The 16,196-nt window shown below is 40.7% G+C and overlaps 1 protein-coding gene across 6 annotated transcripts; it reads right to left on the bottom strand.

Moving 5' to 3' along the window:
• Positions 1–269: 269 nt before the first annotated feature.
• Positions 270–16,172, bottom strand: LOC112273604 (uncharacterized). Of its 6 annotated transcripts, none has more exons than XR_002967086.3 (28): positions 15,409–16,172; positions 14,738–14,812; positions 14,349–14,423; positions 13,857–13,961; positions 13,535–13,645; positions 12,890–13,061; positions 12,615–12,700; positions 12,405–12,524; positions 11,811–12,035; positions 11,470–11,559; positions 11,087–11,248; positions 10,377–10,493; positions 9,988–10,194; positions 9,739–9,840; positions 9,399–9,545; positions 9,049–9,173; positions 8,617–8,736; positions 8,119–8,263; positions 7,671–7,868; positions 7,215–7,363; positions 6,780–6,930; positions 6,358–6,470; positions 6,160–6,241; positions 5,813–5,899; positions 3,530–5,603; positions 2,965–3,002; positions 1,456–2,644; positions 270–966 (listed from the first exon to the last, which is right to left on the bottom strand). XR_002967086.3 is itself a non-coding variant. In XM_024502544.3 (27 exons), the coding sequence occupies exons 1-27, from the start codon at positions 15,547–15,549 to the stop codon at positions 1,538–1,540; spliced, it is 6,324 nt and encodes a 2,107-aa protein (XP_024358312.1). In that variant the 5' UTR covers positions 15,550–16,172; the 3' UTR covers positions 1,236–1,537. The 6 variants fall into 6 exon arrangements, 3 of the variants coding, with proteins under 3 accessions (XP_024358312.1, XP_090101611.1, XP_090101612.1); XR_002967087.3 differs by having other exon boundaries at positions 1,456–2,641; XR_002967088.3 differs by having other exon boundaries at positions 7,215–7,336.
• Between the last annotated feature and the right edge of the window lie 24 nt (positions 16,173–16,196).

Raw genomic sequence — 16,196 nt, 5'->3', positions numbered from 1 at the left:
AGATCTCCTATAAAACTCCAAAAATTGCTCAAAATGTCAATCCTATTTTATTTCACAAAAATCCAAATCATCCAAAACAACCTTGACTTTGTAAAGCTCTTACAAAGTTATTAAAAATCCAAATCATCTCAAACTAATGTTCATAGAAACCCTATCAAGTCTACTCTCAAATCCCATTGTTCAATCATCCAAAAAAGCCTAGAGTCGCCGTAGGTGCAAAGTTTTGAGCCTTAGGATCTGATTTCAACCCAGGTTGACAACTGGTCCTCTCCAAATATCAATTCTTGGCTTCTTGAGGTAAATTTTACTAAAATCTACTCTTAACTCCCTCTTACATATACTTATATCATTTTATTTATCAATTTACTTTGTTTTGTCTTTTTTATGGCCCTACATTGTTGCCAATTAAGAAACAATCCTAAAGCTGACCAAAACGAGTTAAGAAAACAAAACTAAATTTTCACGTTTCCCTAACTATACACCATGATATGCATATGTATTGGTAGATCATCAGTGTGAGCACTATACCTCCCAGGCTGGATAGGACGACACGTCAGATCCGATCCCTCGGCTCACTGCAGGCGTGGACACTGCAGTGAGCCGAGGGATTCGTCCTTGCACCAGGAGTATCCAACAGCCTGCTATTCGTCGCGTCCTACTACCCGATTTGGGTGCAGCTCACATGAAATTTACTGGCACGCTAAGTGGTCTGATTTAGGTGTTCCTATCAAAAGAGATGGTTGCGAGCATAATTTCAGTGCTGTACGAACTCTGGCACAACGATACGTTCGTATCCAGCTTCTCAGAATCCATGTCCCATGCACCTTTACGTCTCATCGTAGGCCCCCCAACTGGTTGGACATAAATTTTTCTATGACGAACAAAAATGAAAAGGAACAGGGCCAGAACAGCTTTAATTCTATTAATCTCGAGTTCCTCAACAGTATAATGAGCTTCTTGAACATCCTGCAATTTGAAACAGCATGAAAAACTGGTCACTAACTTGTTTTAAGCAGGATTACACTAAAGAACACATCAACGATGATAACATAGGCAAGCGAACCAGCCCGTTTTCAGCTGCTCGAGTGGGAGGGGGAGTTGCTGCAGTAAAATAAGAAGGGTTTCATCCCACTTTCATTTGTAGAGATCATCGTTACTACGTTCGTTGCGTCATCAGTTGGCATTTAAACAGGGCTTTCAGCTATAACAGCATAAAGTGAGCTGCAACGACACCATTGCCACTTCTACCCAATGCTTATTTACTGTAGTGTCCATTGACAGTAGGAACAGGTACATATTTTTGTCATTAAAACCTTCCGACAGAGTAGAGGCCCTCTTTTCATAACAAAAATTCAGGTGCCAACAATTGGGAAAAAGAGCGAACCTGGAATACATGATGATTAGTACGGAAGTATACAAAGAGCTCATGGAATCACGATTTGACACCTGACTTACCAAAGCACTACGTTGCAGCTCCTAAAATATACGCTCAAGCTGCAGACAATTCACGACTTTGTCGTTCGCCATAATCCACTGCTCATCCTTCTTCGACCATATCAACTTCGACTTGCGGAGACAACACTCCTGGAGACCCGAGCTCGGTTCTTCGCAACTGTATCCCTGCGATTGCGGGCCAAACAGATATCCTCGTTTGCACTGATCTTTGAGGTGGCAACGGAGCAGCTCTCCTACTAGCAGCACCTACAAGTGCCATAGCTGCCGCACTTGGTAAGGGGTAAAATCCTGGGCAAAGGGGACTGGATCTTCTATGATAGTTTTCAAAATTAGATCTAGCCAACTGGCCAGACCTTTCCATTGCTGATGGTCTGTGCTCCTCCAGCACAGCTGATCCAGCTTCATCCAATCGCTGCCCATGTATGGTATTGTCATGTACAAGCCTAGGGTTTTTAGCATGCGATGAAGACTGCTTCGTAGGCATTTGAGAAGAGAAACCTTGAGAGGCCTCAAACACAGGGATCACGGGTTTCGAAGAAGGCATCCACCTTTGTAGCCACGACTGTGCACGCGGAGTTGTTTTAAGTTCTTCAACACCAAATTCATTTTGGGGTACAACAACAGAGGGAGTCTCTGAATCTTTAAATGCGGATTGTGATGCACCAGTCCTTGCCTCATGAGTCCGTTTTCTCGAGGACCTCTCTGATCTGTCTCCTTGAGCATCTAAAAACTTGGCACTTCCTGATTGTCCAGATATATTCTTCCCTTCATTAAAAGCATGATACTCTCTGTTAGCCGCGAACTCTCTTTTTCGAAAGTTATCAGGGCTTTGTGCAGTAGCACCGATTTTGGTGGCACCGCCGCGTGTCTGCTTATCAACGGGACTTTGCTCTTTCTCAACATCTGTAACTAAAGCACTGGGGTTCTTCAATGTGTAACCACCTTGCACCCCACTACCTTCTAAATTGCCTTTACGCTGGTGATAATTTTCTTTACTGGAATACTTTGCAGACGGTCCTGGCATGATGGGACCAGTTGATGCTAAGTGCTTATCAGTAGACTGGGATGGTAAGCGTACACAGTGATTTTCGCATGGTACAGGAGAAGAGCCGCTACTAGCCTCACATACCAGGTTACTACAGGATCTCAACTCTCTCATTCCCTCAGCTTCAGTGTTGACCTGCTGCTGCTGTGAGTACATGGAGAAGAGAAGAAGTTTAGTGTAACAATTCAGCTACATCAAAGTACTGAATGAGACACACATTAAGAATAAACATATAAATACATAAAACAACTTAATTTAGTTTTAGATTTTCAATTAAACATTAGATATCATAAAATAAACAAAACAATATATTTAGTAATGAAGTTTAACAATCAAGATAAACGAGAAAGATGACAACAATAACGCATAGGTGCACAATTGACTTGTTTTCAGCGGCTGGTAAAGCAAAATCTACCCTTCTCAAATAATCTGTATCATGTACAAATGGTAAAAGGAGTCCGTACCTGCAAATCTTTATCAAACTGAAAGAGTTCCTGCATCCCTGTTGGTGGCAACACATACACATACTCTTAAAATAATCATGTGCAAACATGATTTCGCGTCTATAACAAAACTCGGAAGAATAAAAAATAAAAGCATTTCATGTTAGGAACAACCAAACGTATCTTTCCCGAGTTTCAAATCATAATGAGTATAAAGACTTATCCCAGGCGGTATCAATCAACGAAGTCTAGAAATTGCGATAACTGAATGAACTCATAAACATCATAGTACAGAAAGAGAAGGAGCAACATATAACTCCAGGAAAAAAGACAAATGCGTTGAATCTGGACGGTAGAAAATATGTTAAAATAGACGCAATAACCTTTGAGGTTACCAAGACTAGTGGAAATGCTAGCAAGTCCAGAAACGAAACAGAAAAAACACTTGGATCACCAAGTATCGACCAAAAACAGGAATCTGGAATGTGCGTACATACTCACAAGCAAACAAATATCTCCACCCTGACAATTATTCAAACGAGCATCCAGACAGAAAACTGCCAGACCCTCTTGCATTTCCTCGTACCTTGTGAGAGACTCATTTGTACATCATGTGAATGTACCATAGAAACATTCGTATCGGCCTGGCATGAATCGCTGTAACCAGTTCTTTCTTCCTGAAGTCTCGGTCTCCTGCTGCATAAGTCAATTGTAGCGGTATTCATTGTACGTTGCTCTTCCCTGACGAGGAATCCACGAGTGTATGTCGATTCCACACGATGCTGTTCCTCATGAGAGTGTGGACCAGGTATCGTCGAATGTACAGCAGCTTCTCTATAGTTGGCACCCCGTCGCCGTGGATAGCTAGAATATACTGACGAGGAGCGTTCAGGAGCAACTAACTGATGGTTTGATTGAATCATATGCTCCACTTGTCGAAAATTCGATCCTGAAATCAAGTCAGTTTTTGCTCCAGGATATTGTACCACTGTATTGTCACCATTTTGTTCCATGAGATCTACAGGCAAACATTCTGTTATAGCCGCAGATGCAGGACACTTCTGCTCTTCCAAAGTCTTGAAAGGAGCAAAAACAGGCGTCAGTGTCAAGGCCTCAGATTCACGAATTCCAGCAGAATTGTGAAGTGAAGACAATGGCTTGTAAGGAGAAAATATTACCGAATCAAACTTGTCTTCGCAGACATCGGCAACACCTCGATCGTCATTCTTGTCCTTTTTGTAACTACAAGGAGAAAACAAAGGTGTCAGGAGAGACTCTCCTGATAAACCTGGTGCCATTTTAGTTTTACCCTCAGACTTTGCGCTTCGTCGCTCTTTACTGTGCTTGAAAGGAGCAAAAAGGGACAAGGGTGGAAGTAGAGATGAGTCCACAATTTTTCCAGTGACTGTACTATGCTGTGTTTGATGTCCGATGTTTCTGCCCATTTTCTCCTTATCCACCCTTGGCTCATCCCAGCCCACGTCTTCGCCTGCTAGTGAATATTCCTTGTAGCTGCTATGTCTTGGGTTTCCTAGATGCAATCCCGATTGTTTGAATCTGGGTGATGTCGATTCTGGCTGAACCGCAGTTTTATTGTTGGTGCCAGCACTGCTAAGAACAAATCGATTCCGTTCCTTATTTTGAGACTTTCTAGCTACGTCGCTCGTGCTTAATAAATGACGTTGCGAAGAATGTTCTTCTAGTATAATTTTTGTATCCAGATCAGCTGGGAGTTTATACGGATACATCGAAGAAACCTGCGATTTCCTCCCCATTTCATGCTCAGATGGGACATTACCTGCTCCCCTAGTTCGTAAATAGTCCTCATTGTGACTTTTCAGCTCTAATGGTCTCACAAAGGTTTGCATCGTTGCTACTTGTTCGTATTTTGTGAGGATTGAGGGTACCACCTTGGTGGCACAATCCATGCGATTTCGCAGCGCCAAGACTTGCTCCGTTGAACATTCAGGGGGGAGCCGAGAACAAGCCGGCTGAGTCAATAATCTGGTAGAATTTTCAGAATTCAAAATACTGGGTGTCTGTGAACCAACTTCGCAGCGATATTCACTCTCTGCATCAACTCTAGCAGGAGCTGGCCTCTGCTTGGATACTACAGCTGGTGGTGGTCGAGAGCTATTGCTGCACTCGTAGTCCGGCTCGATGCTGCTGCCTTCCTCGAATCTACCAGGCGTACCATCATCACAGAAACTCTCTCTTGCTTGGTCTCGACTTGTACCCAAAACCTCTGAACACGATCCAAAGACTTCAGAAGTTTTCGAGGCATTCTCTATTAAAAGTCGCTCAGTATCTTCATATGCAGAAGAAACATGTTTCTCCTTCCCTTTCTCTTGAGTGGGCTTTACATACTCACCCATCATTCCAGGGAAAAGCCGTTGTATCCACGACGATCTAAGCACAGCCATACCTTCGCATAGTCCACCATTGTCTTTGGTGGTGTACCGAGAGGCCAGAGGTTCTGGGTTCGAAAATCCTACTTCGGGTTCGGGAATGCTTGAAGGTCCTGGCATTGACCCAGCAACTGGCTCAAGGTCGCATACTTGAAGGTCCATGTCCTCAGCTTCAGAAGAGCACCGATTCGTTCCAGAGATAGAAGAATTTTCTCTCTCAACGCATGTATCGTGACTGGTACGTGATGTCTTCTACTCCAGGCAGGTGCAAGGGAGAAAAATAAGAGAAAATAAAAGAAAGATGATTGAAAACTCCCATTGAGAAGCTTATAACCTTACTTCAGACACATTAACTGTTCAAAAAGTATTAAACGCTACAACCTGGAACAAACACTGCGCAACGTAAAGTCATAAGAAAATGTCTTTTCAAATACACAATCCACAAGTAGAGAATGAAAAACCTTTGGCGAAATATCATACTTCCCATTCCGTAGGAGCTCCACCATAGGACCACAAGTGATTTGGTCCACACAAAGCTCATACAGCAACTGTAACATTAACACATAAAGTAAGACAAACGGGTACACTGTTCACACTTTGCCGACTGTGTCCAGTTGTCGATAGAAAATTATTAATAAAGGCCAACAATTCATAGAAAGAATTTCATAAGCGACTCTGCGTACCAATAAAAGGCATTACGTATACTAAGGCCATGGGCAACCAAGGATGATCTTACAAATACCACACAGTGAACTGTGAGCTAATGGTAAGGGTTGGTTTGACAGTGAGGTTCTTAATCGAGACACACCTGAAAACAGAGTTCAAGCAATCCAGCATCCACCTCTGGCCTCACAAGTTTATCCACAGTATGAAGTATAACAGTAAGGCAGCTGCAAAAACAAAGCAGATGTAAGATCATATATCTACTAATACATGCAAAGAGCTGAGTAATTTTTTTCCCGACGTTCATTAACACCAAAATTCTTTAAACTGTTACGTTATTTACCTGAATTTAAAGTTTGGCTGAAGTGTTGTCTTCTCCACAGGTTCGTTGACGTCAAATCCTAAAAGCAAATGAGTGAGATTTGGAGCTGGTCGAGACAAATTGGCATGAAGAAGCTGCACACAATGATAATTTTCGTCTGTCAGAGGGAATAGTACATGGCAGCACATGACCTGAAAGCATGAACAAAACAGTACTCCTGGACAAAATATTGCAAGCCTAGGTTCAATTGAGAAATGAAGAGAACAATTCCATTACTATGTTAACATCCAGAGAACAGTCTGGCGCAAGATGAGTGGCTCAGAGGTCCAAAAAAGGCACGAAGTAGAAACACAAAGCACAAAGGGCACACAGGTACTGGTACCTGACAACAAGAACCCCTACAAAAACACAAGATCTAATCACAACGGCGAAAGTAACCATACTTGAAGTATAAGTAATCCAATGTCCTCGTCAGGAATTTCGGACGGATGAGCTTCCAAGATACGAGCCTCAAGGCATGCCGCATACGCCTCTATAATATTCAGTAACGCCGGTGATTTTCGTAATACAGACACCAGTGTGGGTACTCGTGCACTGCCAAGTAAGTCAATATAGGTTTTAAATGAATTCATGAACTAGTCCACAGAAAAAGCTGCAGCTCTTTGCATCTCAAAAAATGGTTACAATTCAGAACATTTTCATACTGCATGTCAACCAGTTACATAAGCTGCGTATAAGCGATCACTACCACAGGTAGAAACTCCTAACAAATCTCTCATTACTTTATATGCTATCAAAAATCTAGAGCATTGTAACTTTTTGTGTCTCAGTAACCTTGATGCCGAGCACACCAGAAATATCAGCTCACAAAAGCATACCTCAAAAGGCCCATTATTTTCACAGAGTATAGTTGTATTGGTTGCGATTTAAAATATCGCACATACTCCAAGAGCGTCACTACTTGCTGAGAATCATAAAATAACATTTCGTGCAGCGGCTTCTGTAACATACGCCCCCACCCAGACATCTGGTCATCCACAAACATAAGGCGAGACAAAGTCAAAAATAAATAAATAAAACAAGTTCTATGAGTACGAGAGCATTGGGATACAATTCTTCATCGCCAACGTATTTGCAATGAAAAGAAGCATAACTTCAGCTATTATTCAATGAATGAGCAATAACAAGAGCAGATTTGAAATCAATCACAACCATAAAGGTCAAAGCGTATTGCCATGATAACCTTTCAAACAGATATCAAACCTTATTTAGAAAAAGAGTGCTCTTAAAATACATATCTTACATCCTGAGCTTAAATCATCATAGATACGTGCCTGTAATGAAGGATTGCAAGCTTCTGCAAGTTGAGACTCTTTCAAGAAAGCATGGATGAATATTTGAAAAGATAAGGAAATAGCTTCCTCCAAAACTGCGCCATAGAGCTGACTTGTGCGCTGATCCAATAAGGATTCCACACCTAACGCTAATATGTTCATCAAATTGCTGTAGATCACCTCACCATTTTTAAGGTCCTATGCCAAATACCAATGAGCAAAGCGTTCAGATACTCCTCTAGCACACAGGTAGAAAAACATATTGATGCAAAAAGATCTCCATAAGACTTGAGATAGAATTCAAAGGTTCTATGCCGTTGCATGTTGAACCCAAAGTCATTTGCAGAACCAAGACATTCAGAAACAGCCACAGCCAATTAGCATGAAGAAAAAAATGTCAAAACAGCAACTATTTCGAAGAACACGCATTAATATTATGACAAAATACCTTCATCAACTCCATGGCTGGGGTCGTATTTGTATGTTCTGCAGTTGAAGTTGTTGACATTCGTCGGAAGGACCGGTCCGATAAAAAACCATTATCGGCATCGTTCCTTACATCCTCATTTATGGGATCGTACTTATTCAACAATCTGCAAAACACAAAGAATGAGAAAACAACAAATAAGAAGTATTCGCCACAATAAGTGTCCCACTATAGCTGCCGTCAACAAAACCCTTCAACAGAGTGTTCGCCATTCATATCCAAAAGACACATAGCACCGTGCAGTCCTATTCATTCACAGGTCATACGCCATGCGTCACCTACGTTTAATCCAGGAAGCACCAATAAAAATAGCAAAAGGTTTAAGACAAGGACAATCTTTTCATCATTATTATATTATGATAATGAGATAATACACTTCTAAAATCGAAGCTGCAGCCTCTTCGCTAACGTACAATCCAACTGCCCCTATTGTGCATGAGGTTAGAGATGTACCCTCACATTTCAAAAAGATGTAGGGATGCCACAACAAGCTCCCATTTTTCGGTAGGATTTGCATACAACCTCTGACTGTAAAGTCCAAAGACCTGGTCCCGCACAAATCGATAAAACTCAGAATATCTACACCACAAAGGAAAACTGTTACTTAAGAAAACGACATATATGTACCATTACAAATGCTTATTTAGCAGGAATTGAACGGTAGAAGAACCTGATAATCATGGTTAAATTTCTAAATATGGTCAAGGCATAAGATAAAAGCTAACCTAAAGTCCACTAACCAATACGAACCATTTCTGAACAGATGCAACAGCGTGGTTGATACGAGGTTTTTTCTTGCAAAACTTACGGATAGATAGGAACTCCTAAGTTGTGACCAATATGCATTAAATCATGGGATAGGAAATTAGTTGCATAATGACAAGTACGTACCTAGTGTCCCTCGCATCTAGCTCATGAGGAATGAGAACATTACGCAGCTTCATATATGAAATAGTAGAAGGATATTCCCTCTGCCTGGCCTCCACCTCATTGAGCTCGTAGGTCAAGTCAAAGACCTGTATTCAATAAATAGAATGAATTCAGTAAATCGGAAGGTTGACGACCAATCTTCACTGACAACCAGAGAAAGCACCCTGTAGCTTGACTCTTAGCAATAAGCCGCCATGAAACTGGTACAACAATATTGATCCATGCGATGGTGACAGCACCGTGAACAATATGAAGACGGAAAAGGAAAAGAGCATAGCCAAATGTCACTACAACCACACGAATAGCTGTACCTGCTTTGACGAGAGCTGACCACAGCGGTCAGTCGGAAGAAGTGTGACTAAAACTGGCAAATCATACAGGTGGAATAGTTCATACACTTTCTGTTTCATGACAGGAGATACACAAGCACAGGCTGCTATCGCATTTCGCAATGCCCCCTGAAAAATGAATATCTAAGTGAGAAACTTCAACCCTACAAAGTAAATCAAATCATTATCTTCAGCGATCAAACAATCGACACAGGAAGTGCGCAAATAACTTAATATTCGATTTCAACCCAACTATAACATCAGGATATCTCTAGAACAGATCAATTAACAAATTCGGCGTCAAAGTTAAAAAGAACCTCACCTTTAAGAACGGAGGAACCTTCTGACAAGATAACAGTTTGAAGAGTGGCTCAATGTCCTCGAACCATTGCATTCTTTCCAATACATCGCCTTTCTCAATCACCTAAAACATCCTCTATGTTCATTAAAAATGTCGAATAAGTATATAGACTCGAGCTAAGATATGAACATATTTGAACATCACACGATGCAAAGACAAATGCAATACACTTATTTTTATAAAGCTACAAAGTAGGCATATTGCGCACACCTTTTTCATAACTTTAAGATAAGCCTCCACAATACGGGCATCTCCTTCCGTGAAGGGTGGAAGCAAACCCTTTGGAGTATCCACACATAATCGAAGTTGTTGATCGTAGAAAACTAACGAAGTAGAAAGGTTTTGCCATCCAAGATTAGAGATGGTTGCCTTTTGAAGCAGGTCATAAACTTTCCCCGCTCCTTCTTTGCACTCAGCCTGCATGTGCATCCAAAACTTTTCGCTCAATCCCATTCTTTAAAAAGTAATAACCGCTACGAAACCACTGCAAATCTGAAATTGACAAATGTATGACCTACGAATATCGTTCTAAACTTGTATTCAATAAATGAAAATAACCTTTTCGCAAACATGCTTTTATTCATTCCTCAATCCCTTACCAATGCTGTGAGCATATCAAGAAAAGCTACTAAAGTGAAGTAGCTTGAATGGCATTCTCCTGCAAAATGAACAAAACTCCAAAGATCATTGTTGTCGAGGACGAGTTCAGGCTCTCTCTGTGTCATACACTCAACGAAAAGTCGATAAGTAAAAACACGCAATCATTGATTTATTGCCTGACAATATGTTGAGAAGGCTACAATAAAAGAAATAGAAAGCGCTGAAATACACAGAAAACGTAAGAACATTAGTGTTTTCCTCGATAAAAGGGTTGACTTAACTCCCGGCGGATAAGAAGGCAGTAAGAGGAGAAAAGAACTGATGAATTGAAAGATGCACCCCGTGCAATTCTAATTATGATGGATGGATAACACTGAATTATAAATTTGGAATTGCAATGATCCACGAATACCTGTAAGCACAAATTGCTAAACCTGGTAGATCTAGATTGCTAAGCGGGCATCATTAGAATACCACTACAATGTGCACAGGTGAGTAATTGTCAAAAGATCATTATGTTGCACGTGTTTCGAATGGATTGAGCCTGCGATGAAAAAAGGTAGGCAGAAACTATGATGAAGTTCTGTTCATCACACAAAGCGTCATCTTCTCCAGAGTTTGTAACACTTACAAACAGCTTCTTGCTATAGAGTTTGTCGACACTTCAACCAGAATCAACTTCCCAACTAGTTCAGAGCCACACCCATACCTGGAAAATCTCCCTGACAAAATGTAAAAAAGAAACGAGCGGCTGAGCTTGACACTTCACAGCCTGAATTTGAGCTTGGCTTTTACTGCATTGAGGAGAGTCTTTCAAATGAGTTGTTTTAATATCCAGAGCCATCATACTTGTGTACTTAAATTCCATGATCTGCAGGAAGAATTCATCACCAGTAAAGTCGTAGTAATCACCATCGAAGCTCACCAACGTAAAAATCCAAGCATGAAAACCAGTGATGCACCAAATAAGAAACCAAGGAAACAGAACACCTGACTAAATCCAGAATGAAACATTTTTCATACAATGCTACAAACATTTGCGGGCAAACATCAAACCAGAATAAAAAAGAAAAACGGAAATGTCCAACTGACCTTTTGACGGCCTGCTGGAAGTGAGAGAAGGCCCATTACAAGTTTACACAAACCAGTCGTGAATTTGAAAGCTGACGCTTTTTCATCATTCTGCTCATATGAATGGAAAAAAACTTAATGATTGACCCGCATTCTTAGAACTACACAATACAGCCTATAACTTGCGACATCTGAGTAGAGGTGTAATTTGGCAAACTATCTGGATACCGCAGAAAACAATTTGAATAAACATGACAATATATTCATACAGTTAGATCTCTTTTTGCTTTTCTAAAGATACAGCAAGAAGCGTTTTGTGAGAAAGCTAGATGAAAAATCAAACAGGAGGAACTCAAGAAGACCTGAAATGCAGCTGTCTCAAAGATGTGGGTATTCAGAAATCCAAACACATCACGATCACAAGCTCGATTCAAGCATAGGTATAGAATACTATCATCTTCAACAGTAGCCTTAACAGCAGTGACGTCTGGAGTTTGCTTGGTAAGCGTTCCAATAGTAACCCAAGCTAATCGAATTAATCCCGTGAAGCCCTCCGTCACAGAATTTACTTCTGCTTCGTCTAGCATCTGCAGATGTCAATCACACTAAGACTACCTCATAAAATTAGGCAGATTCTTCTAAAATAATGTGGATTACAGGCATGGATTACTGGGTTTAATCGTAAGTTTTTATTAGTTTTTGTATCCGATTTTGAGACGAAATTATATATATTTCTGTGTGAACCTATCATTCTTTCCATAAAACCTTAGCAAACTTAATGTTGCTCAAACCCAAAGTCACGAAACTGAGTCACTTTATATTCAGTGGACTAGAGACTCAAAGTCTAATATACTCAAGCCTCCTCACTTGTAAGGTTTGAGATACTACAGCCTGAATGTCAGGCATGCCTACATCATCATGAAAGCAAGGGTATAATGTAAAGCAACGAGACTGACCAGCTGTTGAAACTCCTCACGGGAATTCGCATCAAGAGCAAGCACAAGGCCTCTATGTTCACAACCCTCTGCTCCTAAAACTATTGCATTGGTAAGCGAGAACATGATAGTATACGTAATCTGAAATCCACATAACAAAAAATTATCAGTGTGAATAAATCAAACAAACCTATGCTCAACGTAGGCACTGAATTCCTCTTTAAAACTCACCCGTAATTTGACGACATCATGAAGCAGACTCCCATCAGCAGAGCAGACCTTCAGCAGATTATATAGGTACTTAACCTCTGCCGCATCTACATTTCAAGTTTCGTAAAAAAGCTTCAGGCACATACTAATTAATATACAATATGACCATCTGACATAGGGCCAATTTTCGCTCAACATATCCAATAAATATACAATGGAAAGATAACATAAAGTCGTACTTTACATTCATAAAATCATGAAAAAAACAAAGAAGGGCTAGTTGGATAGAGATATACCTAGGGGAGTAATGAGACAACTAAGATATAAGCAATCGCACAGACTAAGACGTAATTTTTGAATTGCAGCACAGCGTTCTACTAGAACTCCGGATGAGTCTTTGATATAATGTTGGAGACTCTGATCCATACTCTGATCCATTAATCTAGTAGATTCTTCTTCATTCAATTCCTGTAATGAGTATATAAATCAACATACAGTCAAGCAACAGAATAACAAGCGAACGTATGCAAAGCATTCCTTGAGATATGAAAGCTTTCAACAGTGGAAAAAGATTTTTCACCATAAAAAATCAAGTCTTTTTGAAAAAAAGTATTCACATTGTCAGGAACTTATCATGCTTAACAAGTTAATCACAAACATACTATAACTGGAGAGCAATACATTTACAATCTAAAAAGCTTCAGATTCTAAGAAAAGTAGACATATAGAGAAGATTAATTAAAGATTACCATCATAAGGTAACATTCTGAACACAACATACATACGGAATGCTTCCAACACCACTCTACGCAGTTGTTTCGGGTTATGAATCAAGGGAATTCTGAAGGTCGTATCAATACTGTGAGGTTGCCATAACATGTGACAAAAATTTCAGTAAAACTACCCTTAAGGTAACATCAGAAACAAAAAAAAAAGTATACCTTTATTAAGCTCATTATTCTTGTCCGAATTCCTGCATTCAGAAGCTTCTCAAGGTACTGTCGAATTTTTCCGACAAAATCCGAATCCAACTCCTTGTTTAGAGCCACGACCTGAGACAAGACAATGTTTTAAAATTAACGACTGCTTGGCCATGAAGGGGGCAAGTGCAACAAACTACGACAAAGTACACAAAACTATTCAAAACAAAATATAAATGATAAAGCATAAACCTCATCACGAACAATTATAACAACTACATGGCCAAACTAAAATTGTTATTCGTCACCACCACATTGTCAGTGGGTTAGAAAGTGGACTCACGTGAAGCAGAAGCTGCAAAGATTTGATCAAAGATTCTCGTTCAGTGAACCAAAGTCCAGCTGCTATCTGCATCATCTCTTGGCGTCCCCAACCGTTCCGGTTCCTCTAGAAACAAAAAACGAAAAAAGTTAATAATCCACATTGTACAGACTTCTAGAGTTACTTGCAGCTATTATTGACAAGTTGATCTTGCCTTTTTAGAAACCTTTACGACGAAAATTTACTTGGATGTGTAAAGCATGGAGCACCCATAGGCTCGACACAATCTTCTTCACAACATCAAAAGGCAAGATTAAAAAGGAACCTCACTGCTATAGATAATCTTGTACTTTCCTGGTAAATACAAGAACCATAAAATGCTCATAATTTAGGAACCCCTGATGAACCAAGAAAAATAAGAGACGGTGCTCAACACCACAACAGAAACTCTGCATTTAGAACGAAAATAGGATTACAACATATTTGTTTACAATTTCAAGAAATATCTGTCACCTGCTCATGTCCAGAGATAACCAAGCCCGCACAATATGCCTCATTTAGATTAAAATCATCGCTCAGCATCAACGCCTATAACACAACGCATCAAACCAAGAACAAGGTTCAAAAGAGGGAGAATGAATAGCTTCTTACAGAACAAGAAACCACTGAAAACATAAAGCGAATCTATTGAATATGCATTAGCTATCTTAGTTGAAGAAAGAAGCGCACACCAAAACATTGTCTTCGTCATTTATATACTAGAATTAAAATAATAGTATAAAAACGAACAAAGTACGTCCTCAAGTTAAAACGAGCAGACAGTAAATAAACAAAAATTACAAGAAAATTCGACACAGGTAACATTACAGTTTGTAGTTATAAAGGCGTCTGAGAGGGCTCACAAGCTGTATATCTTGTTTCTCAAGTAAATTCGATGGTGAGTTCACAACTTGCGTTCTATCCTCTGCTCTAGGACCCTGCCAGTACGAAAGTGCGATCGCTCAAAAAGATAAAGACATGAGAATCACAAACGAATAAAGACAGCAGTATGTAGAGCATTCGGATGTAAGCTTTACAAATTGCACACAAGAAAGTCGCTTGATTGTTGCTGCTGATTAGGCCGCAAGTTTGCATCAAGACGATTAGCTCCAAAACAGATTAAGGAACTCCGACAGTCTTGATCACATCACCGAAAGTAACTAAATCGCCTTACTACCGAGATTCAACATACATTAGATACCGCAAGTATCCATACCAGCGCAAATATTTCTTAAACAGTTGGACCATAGGTTACGAGGTGCAATAAATTATTCGACTGTATAACAATACAAACGCCAAGCTGTGTAGAATCCTTAATTAGCTGCGAAATTCAACAAAGGAAGCTGCGTGCACACGTTGGTGTAATTCGCCCTTGCAACCACCACAATGCCATTGAATTTCGCAGCTAATTACGGACTCCACACTGATATTGGCGTTCAAGCCACATACAGTGAACTGAAATTCCATATCATGGATAAGGAGGTGATACGTACATCAAAGGCGAACGAAATGAATCTGGAAATAGATGACTCACAGGAAATATAAGAAATGCTTGGAAATCAGGCAGATACTTGTCTAGAGCGTGAAAGAGCTCAATTCGGCTATGAGAAGCTCCCTTCGCTACAACAAGCTCTGCCTTCACTGTCGCCAGCAGACTCCGGTACGACGAAGCCATGCTGACGAGCCTGAGGACAGTCGCTTCTCCGTTCAAGCTACCAGACCCCTCCGCACGCTCATAGCTACCCGTTGATACGCGGCAAATTCAAGCTGAATGAAGGAATAGTCCTCCTGTTACAAATCTGAGGAAACTGGAGTAATGAACTTCTGGAAAAAATGAGAAAAATAATAAAGAAATACCGCCGAACTGCAGGAGGTACTACACTACATTCAACACTAAATAAAAGGTAGCGAAAACGCTCAGCCAAAGCAGCTGAACACACTCAGCCACTCATCGCAGCATGTCCACAGCCTCGGCCTCTCCTCCTCCCATCCATATCCTCCGCATGTCAACCACGCCAACACTCTACACAGCGTGCTAAGCCACAAAACTCCACCGCCCTATTCTCCCTCAATCCTGACCAAATCCGTCCAAATCACAGCCTCCGCGACCACACACAACCGAATTGCCTCCGCAAATGCGCCTGACAGAGGCAGTAAAAACAGCGCCGCGGCAATGACAGGGAAGAGGAATGCGGCATAAGGGAGGAGCGAGGAGAGTGCAGCATGAAGAAATGCACAAGATAGATAGAGAGCAGCAAAAGCCCTCTCCCCCCTGCTCGGTTGCGATTGCTGAAGCTTGCAGGAGGAAATCAAACCCCTCTC

The sequence above is a fragment of the Physcomitrium patens genome, chromosome 20 (genome assembly GCF_059467195.1).
Source record: "Physcomitrium patens ecotype Gransden chromosome 20, ASM5946719v1, whole genome shotgun sequence".
Classification (NCBI taxonomy): Eukaryota; Viridiplantae; Streptophyta; class Bryopsida; order Funariales; family Funariaceae; genus Physcomitrium; species Physcomitrium patens.
This window is presented reverse-complemented; position numbering and strand designations above follow the sequence as displayed.